This window comes from Gossypium hirsutum, chromosome A13 (assembly GCF_007990345.1).
Source record: "Gossypium hirsutum isolate 1008001.06 chromosome A13, Gossypium_hirsutum_v2.1, whole genome shotgun sequence".
Classification (NCBI taxonomy): domain Eukaryota; kingdom Viridiplantae; phylum Streptophyta; class Magnoliopsida; order Malvales; family Malvaceae; genus Gossypium; species Gossypium hirsutum.
The window spans coordinates 38,960,706-38,979,228 of record NC_053436.1 but is presented as its reverse complement, the minus strand read 5'-3'; the positions used below and the strand labels follow the sequence as shown (position 1 = coordinate 38,979,228).

The window sequence follows — 18,523 nt, the reverse complement described above, 5'->3', positions numbered from 1 at the left end:
TATGAACTTATTAATTATCACTTACTTGCAAAAATTATCACGAGTACCTGGACTGATCCGTATCACTGCTTACAACCTCGTACCATCATATTTTCTCGTTGAATCATTCAGAATAAAATCAGATACTCGAGAATCTCGCACCGAAGTGCCTCATACATAGCCAAAGCTATTTCGATCTCATAACACATATATGCTCACTCTCGAGCTATCAACAGGCCTGCTCACACAAGCTGTTGGTTAAGACGTAGCTACACGGTGCTACTCACACAAGCTGTCAAGTAACCGCAACACATGCCGGTATACTCAGCCACCGGTAGGACGTACAAAACCAGCACCCAAATTACATAATCACAGCAGCCTCTAATGACATGTCACTAATATCCAATCTATTCCTAAGGTTCAACCGGGATTCTCAATATGTCAATGCTTTGTTGATAGATTCTGCAATGTCGTATTATCACAATTATAATATTTAAGCATATAAACACATATAGCATTAAGCTTATTAATCATACAAACTTATCTTGATCGTAAAATCGACGAAATGGATCTACTAATCAATTACTTTATTTTTCCCCTGATCTATATCTGAACTTCATTTTTCTTGATCTATATAATATCAAATTTAGCTTATTCAATCATCACTCTATTCAATTTAATCCAAATTTCACATTATGGAAAAATTACACTTTTGCCCCTCATATTTCAATTTCTTTACAAATTAGTCATTTTCTCAAAAAACACAAATTCATGAAATTCCAACTAAACCCATGCTAGCCAAATTTCAATTAGGTCCCTAGCAGCCCATATTTTCATTTATTTCATATTTTAACCACAAAGTTTCCATATTTCACAATTTAATCCCTAATTTGCATTTTCACTAAAAATTACTTAACAAAACTTGTATAACTATTGTCAAACATTCATAATCTATCATCAATCATTAAAGCTCATTCATATTCATCAATGGAAACATCCTAAACCTTTAACAATTTTTCAAATTAGTCCCTGGGCTAGCTAAACCTAGTTGCATCAGTCCCGAAAATATAGAAATCATTATAAATGAGACAAAAATCATACCTTAATGAGCTAAATAAGCTTGGCCAAATTTCCAGCCCTAAAAATGGCTATTCTTCATCCAAAAATTCAGTGGAAGAAGATAACAAAGAGTGGAAATTTTATTTTATTTTATTTTATTTTATTAACTTTATTTACTAAATACCAAAATTAACCTTATTACTAATTTAAAATTTCAATAATGCCAAGCCATTAACATCCATTATCTAATTAATGGGCTATTTACCATATAAGGACCTCCATTTTAAAGTTCTATAGCTATTAGAAACCTTTAGCTAATAGAACTCAAGTTTTACACTTTACTCGATTTAGTCTTTTTTATCAAATTAAGCATTCAAATGATAAAATTTCCTAACGAAAATTTCACACAAACATACTATCATGTTGTAGACCTTAAAATAATAATAAAATAATTATTTTAGCTTTGTATTTATGGTCACGAAACCACTATTTCGATTTAACCAAAAACGGGCTATTACAAAGCCACATGAAAAGAATTATCCTACTCATTATCTTGAGTTGGCTGCGGTTGTCTTCACTCTGAAGATATGGAGGCATTATTTATATAGCGAGAAATGTCACGTGTATACTGATCACAAAAGTTTAAAATATTTAATGACCTAGAAGGAACTTAATCTGAGGCAGCGACGTTGGTTAGAGCTATTGAAAGATTATGATTTAGTTATTGATTACCATTTGGAAAAGGCTAATGTGGTTGCAGATGCATTCAACAGAAAGTCATCATTGTTTGTAGTTCGAGCGTTGAATGCTCATTTGGCATTGAATGCCGGTGGTTCTGTACTAGCAGAATTGAATACTAAACCCTTGTTCCTATAATGAATTCAGGAATTGTAAAATGATGATCCGAAGTTGATAATGAAACGAAGCTTGGTTCGAGATAATTTGACTACTGAATACAGTATTAGAGATGATGGCACATTGCATTACCGTAATAGAATTTGTGTTCCGAATAGTTCAAATTTGAAATGTGACATTCTATCAGGGGCTCACAGTAATACATATTCCATTCATCCAGGTAGCACGAAGATGTATTGTGATTTGAAATAGATGTACTGGTGGTCGGGTATGAAACGTGAGATTTGTGAGTTCGTAGCCAAATGTTTGATTTGCTAGCAAGTAAAAGCAGAGCATCAGGTGTCGTCAAGATTATTACAGCCTGTTCTGATTCCTGAGTAGAAGTGGAAATGAATCACGATGGATTTCGTATTTGGTTTGCTTGTAACCATGAAAAAGAAAGATTTGATCTGGGTGATTATTGATAGATTGACTAAGTCAGCCTATTTTATTCCAGTCAAAATAAATTATCATATAAGGGTAACACACACATTACGAGATCATTGGACAAAATAGTTGGATGAATTGTTTTTATAAAAAGTATACAATAAAGATTTTTCAATCATGGTACTTCTTGTAGACTGGCTCTCTGATTAAGTAGTTGCGAATTATTGGAACATCTAGACATAATTGCAATCACTAGATCTTAATTGTATATATTCAGTTGGTCCCTCCGCTAGCTCAACAAAAGCTCGATCAGACTACATTTGAATTAAAAGAAAATTCTATGACTTTAGAAATAATTTAAGTGAGTATATTTATTCAAAGTGGAATTAAATTAGGTGGTTGTGAGAATTGTTCAACTAGAGAATTTGATTAAAGAAATTTTCTTGAAAAATTAATTTGAAAAATATAAGTGATTTTAGGAAAAATTAATTTTGATTAAGTAAAATTAAATTAATCAAATTAATTAAAATTAAAATGATATTTTTTTAAATTAATTTTCAAGTCAAACAATTGGTTCAATGGGTAATTGAATTTGAAAATTGGACCTGAGATTGTAAATTGGGCCTAGAAGCCCAAAATCGATACCAAGACCCAAAAACTGGTCAAACCAGGCTTGATATGTGAAACTGGGTAGACGGTCCAACCGATGGCTAGGTCAAACTAGTCGGGTTGTCACTGACCTAAACCAAACCGACAATAACCAAATCGACTCGGGGTGTCGTAAAGGTGTTACGCCTACATCACCGAACACGGTGGTGTCGGCGGCTGCGACGACGGTATTCCAATGGCCAACAATGGTTGGTCTTCGATGGTTGAGCAGTGGAAGAGTTACACTCCTACCGGGACTTTACCAAAGAATTTGATTTTAGATTAACTATTCCAAAAATAATATTATTTTAATAGTTTAATATTAAATTTAATTTAATACTTATCTTAATAGTATTTTATTAAGTTAATATTAAATTTAATTTAATGTTTATCTTGTAAATAAAATTTTATTATTTTAATAAGATTTAATATTAAATTTAATATATTTATCTTGATAAATATTATATTAGTTTAATATTAAAGTGATTAGTTTAATCATAGTTGAACTCTCTAAACTCTTCCTATATAAAGAGAGCATTGAGTCTTTATTTTACACACCTGAATTCAAGCTAAAGTTGTAGAGAGAAAATTCTTTTAAGAGATTATTTTAGAAAATTTTTAGAGATATTTTTCTGATTTACAACTTGACCCAAAAATTTAGAGAAACTGTGAAATTACCCTACTGGTAATTTTTGTGAAAAATTTTCTGATTCGAAGATAGCTCACACTCGGTAGATGTGAGCTTGAAGATAGTGAAGAAGACTACTCGGTCAAACAGCTCATCCTAGACGAATCGAAAAGGTACAATTTTGATTAAATGTTTATTACTTTAGATATCACAACTAAGATCTTGTTTTGGAAAAATGTTAAAACTCTATTTTCCTTAAATTTATTTCCACTGCATTCCCACCGTATGTTTTCCAATTTTCAACAACTTAAAGTCCGATTCTCTTTGTCTACATTGAAATTACATATACATATACTTCATATTCTTATAACATTCGATCCAGGTTTCTCAACTTGTACTCATAACATACTTGCAATTCAGTTTAAAGGTGGATGTACTCCTCAATATGAGTAAAGATTTCTCATACTTCAATTCCATAAGAAATCATTTACTCCCACTCAATGGGGGAGGTTATCTTTATTTCTAGGGCTACGTACTATCATTCTTATTTTAACCCGTACTTACCTTCCTTGAGTACCATTTTAAACTTATACTTACGATCTTTGTTCGAAATTTCAAGGCTAACATCTTCCATTTACATTACTTGTTATGCTCAACTATTATCCTCAAGTTCCAACACTAACTTCCACGAGTCCCACCTGTGTAGAAAATATAATTTCAATCTCATACCTTATCAATTTTAAATGTCTGAAGTCTTATAAAATTGATTCTATTTATTAGGTTAAATGTATTATAATATCTACGACATTTAAGTAACCTCCTTATTCATCTTTATGAAAAATTACTCAAATAAGGACTATTCTTCACTCTCTAATTCATAATTATCTCTCATATCTCACTAATTTTTTCTGTTCCTATTCAAATCAGTGTTACCATTAAACCTTATCAAGGTTGTTGACTAGGTCTCTTTCACATATTTAGTCAATTTCTCTACAATCCTTACCTTCATTTAGTACTAATTCTACGGTGCTAGTGGAACCTCAAATAACTGCTAATGATAAAAGTTCATCTCCTTGAAACATTTACAATCTTGCAGTTAGTTCAACCTCAAAAACAATGCATTAAAATGTTCTTTCTCATATAGTTCTTCCATTAACATCAACTTATATTCACTAGGGAACCCAAAATCTAGTCGTAATCATGACTTTTTACAATTCACATACAATTATTATACAATAATCTAATACACCTTTCAATTTTAAGATCTATGCTCAAACCATGATCACAATGCACGTTCACAAAAGCCAATTATCACCCTTTTTCAATACAAATGCAATAAAACCACAAGATCATATTCAAAATAACTCTAATTACCTATTATTAATATCAGTCAATCACCTTATTTCAATCCAATTGTTGATACTTGTACATCGCCATAATTTCATGATCCCTTCAAGATTTAGAAAACTTGATCGTTTTTAAGGCAATCCCAATGTTTCTATCATGATTGCAACTATCTATCATTCTTTACATTTCATTTTCATATCTGTATCATATCACAAGCATATTGTAACAGTCCATTTAGACCCTAGTTGGAATAGTGGTTTTGGGACCACAAATTCGAGTCAGAAAAGTATTTAAATATTATTTTCTATGATTATAATATGTGAATTGACATGTGTGAAAGTTTCGTATGAAAATTTAATCGTTTGTGTGCTCAATTTGATAAAAAGACCTAATCACGAAAATTGTAAAAGTGGCCTTCCAATTGTTAAAGTGCCTATTTGATATGTCTTTGTAAATGAAAGGTCCTTATGTTGATATTTGACCATTGTAAGCTTGAGTGGACATTAGTGACCTTGTATGTTAATGGTTTAAATGTTAATTAACTAAGAGTAAAATGGTAAATGGATTAATTATGTTTAATTAATTAAAAATGCATGAAATTTAGTTCATTCATGCTTATTATTGCCAAAAATCAAATAGAAAATAAATAAAAAGGATTCTTAGGGTTCGGCCAAGCAAATTAATGATTAAGGTATGGTTTTTAATCCGTTTTCGATAATTTCTACGTTTTTGTAATCGTTTCGTAGTGTTCTATCAAGCCCATGTCTCAATTTCCAATTTCGTTGATGATTTTGAGTTATGCCATTTTTTATAATGTGAGCTTTGTGAAGTTTGATGATAGTATATGAAAGATATGTGTTAGATTACTAAGTTTTGTCTTTGAATTTTTGATGAATTTGAGTAAAATGGGCTAAATTATGAAATTTGTAAATTGAGGGACTAAAATGTGAAAAAATGAAACATATGGGCTTATATGAATACTATGAGAATTCGACTTAACATGGGTATATAGAAATTTTGTGTATTTTGTGATTTTGTGATTTTGTGATTAAGGACTAAATTGTCAAAATGTGAAAATGGGAGGGCTAATTTGTAAAATGCCTTAAATATGTGTTTTTGGATTGATTTGAATGATTTGTTGAATAAAAGGATCAAAATTGAATTTATATAGATCAAGAACCAAAGAAAAGGGAATTAGATCGGGGAAAGTTGAAAGTCATCGAGTAGTCGATTCTGTCTATCTGAATCAGTACGAGGTATGTCTATATACAATTAGACATGTTTGAATTGATTTACTTATGCTCATATGATATTGAATTGTGTTGGATGAATATGGAAGATGAATATGTGAAATTCGAGAAAGTATCGACAAAGTTCTGACGTCCGAAAAGTCCCGTACGAACCATAGGAATAGTTAGAATACATATGTCATGACATAGGATCTGATATGTGTTATCATGTAAGACCACGTCTGGAACATTGGCACCATATTTGATTTCATGTAAGACCATGTCTGGGATAGTGGCATTGATATTTGGTTACATGTAAGACCACGTTTGGGACGTTGGCATTGTATGAGCTTTCCGAGATATCCGCGTACCCTTATGATTCCGAACGGTTCAACAGGCATTCTGAGAAAATAGATGACTATGTGAATTCATATCCGACTCAGGTACGTTTGAATTGTATACCATGTTTGAGAATGAAAGGTAATTATATGTACCTTGGTAGTATGAGATGATATGAGAATGAGTTATGATATGTATATGTGAATTATGTTCAAATGACATATAAGTGATATATTGCTAAGTGAATGTATTTTGCCTTAAATTATATGAATGAATCGATGTTATTCGTTAAGTTTATTTGTATATGGTTTACTAAGCTTTTGAAAGCTTACTTTGTGTGTGTTTGTATTGTTTTATAGATATCGAAGCTACTGAGAGCTCAGGGATCATCGAGGATCATCATCACACTATCAAACTTTATTTTGGTACATTTTGAAAGAGTAAATATTGGAGTATGGCTTGTATAGGCTAGAGGTAGTTGAATATGCTTTTGGTAATGTATATATCTATCCATGTGATTTGGCTTGATTAAGGTTATGTATATGAAAAAATGTTTGGTATGAAATAGGTGATGCAATATGTCAATATTATGTGTTCATGAATGGCTAAGTGAATAGGTCATAATGGTAAGTTGTGGTAAGTGCTAATATGAGAAATTGGTAATTTCATGGCATGAGAATGAACGAAGTGAATTGTGATTATGAAGTATAGGTTTGGTATGATAATATCTAATGATTTAGCATGTTTTGATTTACATTTTGAGTATGAAATAGATTGGTGATTATATGATATGATTGATGTATGAATTGGGTTTGAAATTTATTGAAAATATGATGCTTTAGATGATTATTAGTTGCTTGTAGGTTTAACCCAAATTGGGTGGCAAATTGACTTTTCAAATGGCCTATTTTTGTCCACACGGGTAGAGACACGAGTGTGTGTCTCGGCCGTGTGCGACACACGGTCATGTTGCACGGTCGTGTGTCCCCTAGGGTACCCTATGATTTTAAGTTAGTTTCGAGCACGGCCAAGGCACACGGGCATGTCTTGTGGCTGTGTGATTAAGTCAGTATGTATGCCATATTTTGACACGGCCTAGACACACGGGTGTGTCTAATGCCGTGTGAGGCATATGGCCTGCTCACACGGGCGTGCAGCCTGTATAACTTAGAAAAATGTTTAATTTCAAAAAAATTTGTATGAGCTCGGTTTAGTCTCGACCCTTTTCCAAAGCATGTTTAAGGTCTCGTAGACCTATGTAAAGGACTTTGTATTGATGTTTGACCTATGATGCTATGAAGTTTGTGAAATGAATGCTAAATGTTCTGATTTGTCCGGTAATGCCTTTAACCTTAGTCCCGCGATGGATACGGGTTAGGGGTGTTACACATATACATATTTATGTCATTGAACAATATCACTATTTCATAGCATTTCATACCATAATTCACACAAAGTCCATTACAACTCTTTAAGAATTTAATATTGTAATTACATCCTGAGATATCGTTACTTCAAGATATTAAAAAAATTATAAGGAACAATATTTACAATCTTATTATTAACATACTTTTCCCTAATAGTTACAGAAAACATTCCCACATCAAATAGTTTAATCTATATAAAATAAGTATCAAATAGACTCAGCACCTAGGTCTTAACTCAGACTTGGCATTATACTATGCCATGTACCTCTAGACTAAATATGAAGATCGGTTTAGTTTGAGAATTGAATAAAATCTAGCTTCAATACCACTAAATGTGAAATCTCACACCTAGCCTGATCATCGAGTTCGAATGCGTTACATTACACTATGTTGCCAAAGCAACTTAGATTACTTCAATTTATTTTTTAATGCAATTAACAAATAACCACAACATAACTCATTCAAACATGAATTATAAATTCAAGCATACATAATAGATTTACATTGTCCTTATTTAAGATGTTTTGAGGTTATTGACCACCGCCTCGACATGCATTCGTCGGCTTTAGAACATCAATTAAATATGGAAGTGAAAGTGCAGTACCAGCAAGTGAATAAGTCAAATTATAATATAGTTATGTTTTACAAATGAACACTGAGAAGTATTTTGATGATCGTACCCAGAGGATTGCAAGATTGAAGAAAATTTTAATTAAATTAATTACCCAAAAATAATTACTAATCTAATCAATTCATGAATTAGTAGTGCAAACTATTCCTATTCCTAGTTTCGACAATACAAACTATTTAACCTAGAAGCAATTGAAGCCCTAATTATTAATTAAGCCAAGTTATCAAAACTAAAAACTACTCTAAGTTTCGATTAAATTAATTATTAAACTAAAAACTACCTTAAGTTTCGATTAAATTCCTATTCCTAATTAATTTAATCTAAAAATTCCTACTCTTAATTAATAATTGAAGCCCTAATTAATTAACTAAACTAAAAACTACTCTAAGTTGAGTTATTGAAAAATTCCTATTCCTATTCTTTATTTATGTCTCCTTTTTTAACTTAGTTTAATTGAATATTTGAATAAGTATTAGAATAAATTGTGTTTTATCAACATCTCGCATGATTCAATTGTTTAATCTGATTAATTGAATAAGTAAATAATTATTTAAAATTAAGCATTTATTCAAGAGACTTGGTATACTAGGATTGACGACACTAGTAGAATATTTTGACAGGTGGTACAAGTCTACGCAATAGGATACCCTTTCAGTCCACCTGTCTAAATATTCTACTAAAGTCATCAATCCTAGTATACCAAATCTCTTGAATAAATACTTTATTTTAGATAATTATTTACTTATTCAATTAACCAAATTAAACAATTGAATCATGGGAGATGTCGATAAGACACAATTTATTCTATTACTTATACAAATATTCAATTAAACTAAGTTAAAGAAGGAGACATAAATAAATAATAAGAAAGGGATAGGGAATGCTCATATATATTTGGAGATGAAAGTGCGTGTTCAGGATATCCTCCACTCTTGATTGCCTAACAACAAAATAGAAAGATTCTGCTTACAGAAACATAAAATAAACTAACCCCTAATTTGTAGAGAAAGAAAATTGAAACGTTAAATTCTGATGGAACCCTCTTAATAAGGTTCTAAGAGCTTAATATTTATGGTGTAAGGGTTAGATGACTAGATTAGGTCGAGTTACAAATTATTCAATGTGTTAATTATCATTGTGTAGATGAAAACACCCTTATCTATAAGTTGGGCCTCGTTGAACCGGTGTTGCGACATCACAGGACTGATGTTGCGACATTGAACATTGATTGCACCCCTTTTTTGCTTCAAAATTGGTTGTTGTGACATTAGACTTTGAATATAATTTCTTTAGGTTTGAAGTTGGATGTCACGACAGTGATAGTTGGTTGTTGCAATATTAATGCCTTGAAGCTCCTTTTTGCTTCGAAGTTGGATGTCACGAAATCCATATTTGGTGTTGTGACATTTTAGGGATTAACTCTTCAGCCTAAGACGATGTCCTACACACTCAATCAACACATCAATCTTCCCTTAGGCCCAAACTGGCCTAATAGGTCATAAAACCACACTGAAAGATCATTTTATTCAATTAAAACTAAAAATTAAATAATTCTAAAATAAACATTAAATACGTAAAACTACTTGAATACAAGCTCCTTGAGTCATGAAAAGAGCTTAACTTGCCATTGTAAATTGAGACAGATCAATTATATGGGGTTCAAACTCGAATCAAAACTCAATTGGATGTCTTAGGACATGTTATCCCTTTGATTTTTTTTTTTTAAATTTTTTTCGATGATAGAATGTCGAGACATTGGGGTTCATATCTCTAGACTTGGCATCTTATGTCTCTAGATAGGTCTCGAGACATATCTATCATGTTTCAAACCTTTAACTTCGATGTTTATGTCTTGAAACAAAGGAGTTCTTGTCTTGAGACTTGAAACTAAGCAAACCTATTTTAGTAAACCTTCAACTCGCTTGCAGGTGTATCCAATAATTTTGTAGATTATAATCCTCTTAATGTATGTTTAAAAATCTAAAGAAACAATTAAAAAAAATTTAACACCATTATAACTCTCTCAATAAATTATTTTAATTATTTAGTTGTTAAAATATGCTATTAGTTCATGTACTTATTTAAAATTTGAGATTTAGTTCCTATACTTTAAATGTTAAAAATTTAATTATTCTACTTTTTCAATTTAAAAATTCTAGTTTAATCATTATTGTTGTTTTTAATTTTTGTCAAAATTTGTAAATTTAACATATTTATTTTTAGCCAATCATATGTGACGTTATATGAGAACAATTTAATTAACATATCAATTTGATAAATTTTGATAAAAAGTACAAATAATATTAATATTTAGATTGAAATCTTAAAATCAAATAAATAAGAAGACTTCTTTTTTTAATTTTTTTAAGTACAATGACTAAATTTTAAGAATATTTTAATCAGTGTTGTTTGAACAGGACTCGATTAGTCCATTGGATTGGAAGTAACCGAATGATCAATATAGAGAGAAATTTTGAAATGATTAAATCAAAAACCATTACAAACCAGTTAAACCAGCTAGAACTCGATTCAACTGAATATTTTTAAATTTTTAATTAATTTTATCCTTAATTAACTTCTAACTCAAAATAAAAAGTACGTTAATTGAGAGTCGGTCTTAGCAGGCCATCCGGCCCAACAACAGCGAATGAAGAAAGGCGAAACGAAAAACCTTCTTGCCTTTATTGTTTAATCCTTAGCCTTTTTCCTTAATCCTTAACCAGCGAGTAAGAGAAGACAGTGACCCTCACCGCTCACTCTCTTAGGTCTCGGCTCCTCCTCTTCACGCAACTCTACCTACCATTCCCATGGCAACCACCACCGATAAACCCCTCGCTACCGCAAGGAACTCCGCGGCTCCATCCTCCGTCGCCAATTCATCCGCAGAACCGATCTCTAAGAAGACCGCCGAGCCCGCTCTGCCTTCCACCGATAAGTTAGATCCTCCTAGCTCTGATATTTCTGCTTCTGAAGTACCTCTTAAGGAGAGCAAGGGTTGGAAGACTGGCCGGACTGCTGGGGGCTCCGCCTCTGGGGGTGGCAGCGCTCCGGTTAACGACATCCAGAAGAAGATTCGCCGAGCTGAGCGGTTCGGCGTACCGGTCCAGTTGTCTGAGCAAGAGAAGCGTAATTCTAGGGCTGAGAGGTAACTACTTTAATCTCCCCGGGTTTATCGGGAATTCAGGGTTTTTCTTTTTGGTTTTGTACCTAGTCGATCAGAACTTCTAACGATAAGAGAAGAATTTGATTTTTTATTTTGATTGATTTCTGGAAATGTCTATTCGGATAAATTTCTTGAAATGCCATTCGATTCTTGGATCTTGAGGTGCTTAGAACCATTCATTATTGCTATTGAATTCGTTCCTCTAGTTTTTCCTTTTGTCTTGCTCTTCATGTTGGAGCTTATCGTATTTTGGATTTTATTAATTTATCCGTTGATTCTCTAGAGGTGAGTATAACCCTATCAGATCAGAGTCTTACCTAGTTACTAAGCTTGCTTGCATGTTCGCCTGGGACAACTTGGCAATTTAAGGCAAATCCTAACTTAGTTCTATATAATTAGAGAGAAACTATATGGCTTCTTAAAACAGTGTTACAAGGATTGGAGATCGGTCTGATATCAAAACGAAAATTGAAAGGTAACTTGCTACTTTTGTGAAACCTAATTCGATAGGGTAGTCTTATCCAGCTAAGTTTAGTAAGAACAAAATACTATGAATTGGAATATAAGAAGTATTTTGGAACTTTTGTGTGTGTGTGTGTGTGTGTGGTTTTTAATATAAATACATAATTCTAATTAAATGAATAGATAAATTTTGAAGTTCCTGAATGATTTGTTTTACGTTATAATTTTGGAGTGAACAATTTATTAAGGGACTTTAATCTTACTGAATTGGGTTGCTAGTGTTCCTTGATGGGAACGTGCAAACCAATTTGAAAATGGCTGGAAAGATAGTGTTTTCCTGTAACAGAGCCTTAAAATGTTGTAATAGAAGAGTTTTGTTGGTGGTAAAGCTGTAGCTGTGGATGTTGCCTTCCATTTTTTGACTTCTTTTTGTTTCTAACTTGTTGAGTGTGGACCAACCATTTTGCAGGTTCGGCACTGTGCCCAGCATGAATGGATCAGAAGCATCTAAGCAATCGGAGGACATGAAGAGGAAAGCCAGAGCAGAGAGGTTTTATTCTATATACCCTTTATGGGGGTGAATATGTGGCTTACATTTGCATTTTTATTCAGTTTTTCATTTTTATTGTTGTTTCTCAGGTTTGGGCTTTCTGTACCCACTACGGCTGCTGATGAGGAGGCCAAAAAGAAAGCACGTCTTGCCAGATTTGCACAAGATTCCAAACCTGATACAGTGGAAGAGGAGAAAAGAAAAGCGAGGGCAATTAGGTATGTTCTACTGCTGAAAAGCTGTTTGATTTAATTTTAGAGATATAAATGCCTAAGAAAATGTATATTGAACTTTGATTTATCTTGTCTTTCCAGGTTCTCTAATCCTCCATCAAGTACATCATCACAGGTGAATGGGAAGGGAAATATTGAGCCAGTAAGGCCTAAATTAGTTGTTTCTCTAGTGGATTTATTAGATAGGAGAAATTCAAGTGTTTTATAGGTGCTGTTCGAGATGTTGATTGATATACCTTTTTTTGTTAGGAGGCTCCTATTGCTGGAAAGGCTGGTGGAGGACCCTAAATACAAAATTTCCCTACCTAGTTAGAAGGTGACTTTGGAGATATGAATTTGATCTTCTATATATGCATTGCACAATACTCGAATATACTAGATCCATTCTATTACTTATACTTTTCATTTTCAGGTCTAGTAGTGTTGTAACAACTTGTACCTGTAGCGGCTTCTTTACAATGTTATCTTTCCAACCTCAGAATTATTAGATGTGGTACTCCATCCTCGGATAAATTGCTAAAGCAGTGAAAGGTTTCATTGGTAGTTTGGATGGCATTTTTCTCATTTCGGACATAACTACGATTTCTATTGACTTGGTGAGGCCTATAGAGGAATCAGCGATCACCTGTAGTGTTAACCTATCTGAAATCCTACAAAAAGCATTAAAACCTCTAGGATAAGGGCTAGAAAATTTCAAGTTCTCCTTTTGATGATATGATTGAGAAAGTATGGAGTCGTTAGTAATTTCCATCAAGAAAAAAAATTTTGATTTGTTCTCTTGCCATGGTAATATTTGGGGATTTTATACTCTTCCAAGTTGCATGGTATGACCAAATTCGAGACGGTAGTAGTATCCAAATTGAGTCTGACATGTATTTCTATGGGTTAAATAATTTTAAGTAGTAGATGATACATTCTCATAAATATCTAAAAGCAAGTTTAGTTTCCATTTATTCTGGTTTCTACATGTTAGGGTCTTAGGTCTCTTTCTTTCTTGGTTTTTTTTTTTTTAAGTCTGACTTTGGCTATAGTACAAATGATGAACTTAAACGCCTTTTATATGAGCAAACGTGGATAACATTTTTTTTTTGTGTTTACATTGAAATGCTTTGGTGTAGGGGTTTGTAGGAGGCTTATTTTGTTCAGTAATCTCCGACTGTTGTCATGTTTCTTTTGTTCCTTCTAAATAGTAAAAAAAGGAAATAGAATCATTTGTTGGCTATATTCTCGAGCATGCATGTACTCATGAGCTTGTTTGCAGGTTTGTATGCATAAGTTTGCATTTTTGTATATGTATCTGCTCCTGATACTCATGGCTCAGATGGCATAATTGAACTCGATTAGTTAGTTTTCCGTGAGAAATTATGAATGCAGTGCTGTTGTGCATAGGATATTACTGCTGTCAGCTTTTGATCATGAGAGGCACATTAAAAATTGGGAATTGTTTTACAATGTTAATATTGAATGCGGAGAGTTCCTGAAATTTTCCGGGTTTTATTTTGAGATAAGTGAACCGTAACTCAGTTTAAGGTGATTGCTAGCTTCCCTTGGCCTCACCAGGTGAATTAGCTGATCTACGCTGGAAGGTAATTATTCTGCGAATGAAGGCTCTTAATGTTCTTCTGTTTTTTAGTAATGTAATTTTTTGTTCTTGTGCAAGGATGAAGTGTTAATACCGAATTAACAGTACTTAGATACTTAGGAATTTTTTTTGGTTGGAAATTTTTCTATGGAAGACTGGTTAAACATCTCGAGGGAGACGCAAAATCTAACATTATTTACAAAGTTCTGGTTCAAATCATCTTACTTTCATTACGTCTTCGGTATTTGTTTTCCTTTTTTGAAAAATAAATTGTAGATATTGTCTCTTTAAATTTTGGGGGTTTTTTATTGATGAAAAACATTCAAAGAATTTCAAGCAATACGCCAAAGAATTTTCTGCAATTTTTTTCATGAAAGAAAAACAATATTTAAATGGCTTAATTGTGATAACTTTAATTTCTTACTTTTCGTCTTGTAAATTTGTTTTTAATTTTAAAAAATAAATATATTTGAAAGGAAAAGGGTATCGTTTTTTTTATCTTAAAATTTTATTACACAATAAAAGAAATTGGGTATTTTTTTTCTCTTTGAGTGAGGTAAATGAAATCCAAGGTTTAGATTTATCCATAAGGGTTAAAAAAACATTTTGGTTATTATGGTTTTCATTTTAAGAATTTGACTATAGTAATATATCTAACAAATACTTGTTTCATTGGTTGCGGGTTAGTGAGTGTTATAAATGTCAATTGATTATTTGAACTCGTCTGATTTGTTGAATATGTAGGGCAGTTCATCTCTCTGAAGTCAGACCAAGATAAATATGTAAAGTAATTTTAAAAAAAATTTATAATCTTAGGAGATCTTGGAAAATCCATTAAGAATCTCAATTTGTAGATTGATTTTGATCTCAACCTTGGATTTGGAAGATTTGAACCATAAGTAGAGGTCTTCCTCTCGTTTGTAATTATTTCGTAATAGAGAGCAATTATTTAAATATATTGTGTGCATTGTTTTCTCATGGTTTTTTTGGTCAATTCGTACTCATCTGGTTTATGTGTTTGTTTTTGCTTTATTTTGGTATTTTAGAGAATCTCTTTCGACAATTTTTATTTTTCAAGAGTTAGACTGACTTGGGCGGATTTGAAGCAAATGAATAGTCTGAGGTCGTACAGTTTTTCAGATTAAATTTTTAGTCCCGTGACACTAGCATATTAAAATCATAGGTTAATATATATAGAGGTACTTGAACTTAACATTTTGCATTTATTTTGTGTTTAAATTCTTTTTTGGGCCTAATGGGTACCTAAATTTGATGTTGCTTTTTTTTTTTAAGTATTTGATTAACACCATTAAAATATGTTTATGTGGCACTAAAGACTAATAGCATGGTGACACATGATATCTGACATTTTAACACGTGAAAAAATTATAATTATTTTCACCCAAGGAATAAAAATTGTCCAAACGTAATTTTTTAATATTATATATATATTTTTGTTTTTTTATATTATACCAAATTTTTTATATTACTCTTGTGAAATTTAAAATATATAAAATCTAAAATATTAAAACTTTATAAATTTATGAAAATATTAAAAATATTATTTCACAATAGAATGAACAAACCAAATACATTTGAGCTTCGATAGTCTTTGGTTTAGATTCCATTTTTTTATTAATTTCATTTTTTATTTTTCCATAAATTATCATATTTTTCCATAAATTATCATATTTTTCCTATTATTATTAAATTATAAATTATAAACTTTGATATTTTATAAAATCTGATATTTTATACCTTTTATATTTTATAAAAATTATATCTTATATATTCAGACAAATATATTTTATAAAATCAGATATTTTTATAAAATTTGATGCGAAATAATATATTTTTATAAATATAAGATTTTATATGTTTTTAATTTCATAATAATAATAATAATATAAAATTATTATAATTTATGAAAAATTAAAATATATAGATTCACTCAAAAACATGTCTAATTTGGACATATAATTTTTATGCTCCAAATATATCTAGATAATCAATGTCTAGATTCATTCTAGTGTCAAATAATATTTTTAATATTTTCTAAACTTATAAACATTTTTTAAAGTTTTATAAAATTTTAAAATAATAATGTAAAAATGTTATATGTCATAATTTTTAAAAATATATATATGAATAATACTAAAAAAAGTATGTTTAGAATAAACCTCAACAATTATTTGTTCAAGTTTATTCCCCATGTTTAAAAATATATATATATTTTTTGTAAATTTTATAGCTTTTTTTTTAATTTTTTTATCATGTATCAAAATGTTAGGCTACCACTTATCACATGCTATTTGTCATTAGTGCCATATCAGTGTATTTTAACGATGTTTCCTAATAATGATTTTTTTTTAAAATCATCAATGCTTCGTCTGTTTGAATGAAAATGGCTTCTGTAAAATGATTTCTGGTTACTTTTCTAGAAAACTAATATTTTTTAGTGTTTGGATCAATCTATGTAAAATATTCTCTGTTGTTTAGTAGATTTCCTAAAAATATTTTCAAAAATACTCTTTTAAATGAAATAAAATACATTTGAAATTTCTTGTTTTTTCATTATTTAATTGAGTTTATAATTGATTTATTAGCCACATTGCTTATTTTTTTCCTTCAAGAAAATGCCTAATTATTACAAGCATGGTTAATTCACTAAACAAAATGTGTAAACCAGATTACAACATTATGATTGAATTCACAATTTTTTTACATGTACATATACATGCATAAATGTAAACATGTTATACAAAGAACTTGCACAAGGAAGGGAAAAAAAATTTACAAAAATCTATTAATAAACAGGTTGTGTCCACAAGCGAAGTAGCATTCTTATATTACCATCATCATCTTGCTGTAAGTGACCAATGAAAGATGGCATACTTAAAATCCCAACTTCAATGTCCTTATTATCTCCTATGCTTCTTTGGTAATGACTCTGCTTGTCCTTCATTCTAGAAACACACAGTAAAAGATTCCATGCTAATTAGAGAAAAATAAAATTTTGTTGAAAAAGGGTCAAATGATGCATCAAGAAGTGGAAGTAGACCTATCAATTTTTGGGTTTGGATCATTCTAGTTGGGGCCATTAGTGTTTTTCGGGTCTGGTTATTATGTTTTTGAATCATTTCAACTTTAAGTTAATTTGAGGTTCCAATCAATTTGAATTTTTATTTTTTTTACTTTTTATGATCAAAAGTGAATTAGAAATGAGATGTTATGAAGAAATAATAGCGAATGGAAAGCTCAGAGGGGAATTGAGGATAATACCACATTCAATTATGTCAAATGATGCATATTGAATAATAGATAAATGCAATTAGTACAACATTTGAAAGCTGCTCTTGAATGTAAGCCATTGATCTTAACATTGCGCCTAATGTATCCCTCAATACCTAGAATTACCCTTAATTATCCGGTAGTAGTCTCACTATCTTGAAGCTATAATAGAGATGATAAAAGAAATCTAATAAGCAAATGATTGATATTTGTTTAAAAGGTATTAAAAAAGAACAACATAGGCATTGATTTGTTGTCTAATGGAAAGCAAAAAAATTATTGAACCACCACCGCATCATTGAATATAGGTGTTAAAGCAAGAGTCAAATCATTGAAAATTTAGATTCGACATGATTCCATTACAAAACCAATTTTACAAAGCCTATTAGTACACGATAAAATTGTGACAATTCGTTTTCTAATGGTGTCAGAAACTGTAATTTTAGGATCCCAATATTGATGTGTCAGTCTTAAATATTAATTATTTAATATTAACGAAGTCGTTAGTGTCGTATTAAATTTTGATTAAGAAATTTTATCATTTAGTTAATTAATTAAAGAAAAAAATAAATTGTAAAAGTTAGAAAAATGGTTTGTTATTAATTTCTTTTAACTAAATGGCCTAATTAGTGAAGGTTAAAGGACTAATATTGCAAATAAGCCAAAACTTAATA

General features: G+C 30.9%; 1 protein-coding gene across 4 annotated transcripts; it reads left to right on the top strand.

Annotated features, from left to right (window-relative positions):
• The first annotated feature begins 11,203 nt into the window (after positions 1-11,203).
• LOC107939857 (protein MODIFIER OF SNC1 11) lies at positions 11,204-14,788 on the top strand. Of its 4 annotated transcripts, none has more exons than XM_041084672.1 (6): positions 11,204-11,713; positions 12,663-12,743; positions 12,833-12,961; positions 13,058-13,091; positions 13,229-13,292; positions 13,389-14,788. In XM_041084672.1, the coding sequence occupies exons 1-5, from the start codon at positions 11,376-11,378 to the stop codon at positions 13,262-13,264; spliced, it is 618 nt and encodes a 205-aa protein (XP_040940606.1). In that variant the 5' UTR covers positions 11,204-11,375; the 3' UTR covers positions 13,265-13,292; positions 13,389-14,788. The 4 variants fall into 4 exon arrangements, with proteins under 4 accessions (XP_040940606.1, XP_016728728.1, XP_016728727.1 ...); XM_016873239.2 differs by having other exon boundaries at positions 13,226-13,292; XM_016873238.2 differs by having other exon boundaries at positions 13,058-13,118.
• The last annotated feature ends 3,735 nt before the right edge of the window (positions 14,789-18,523 follow it).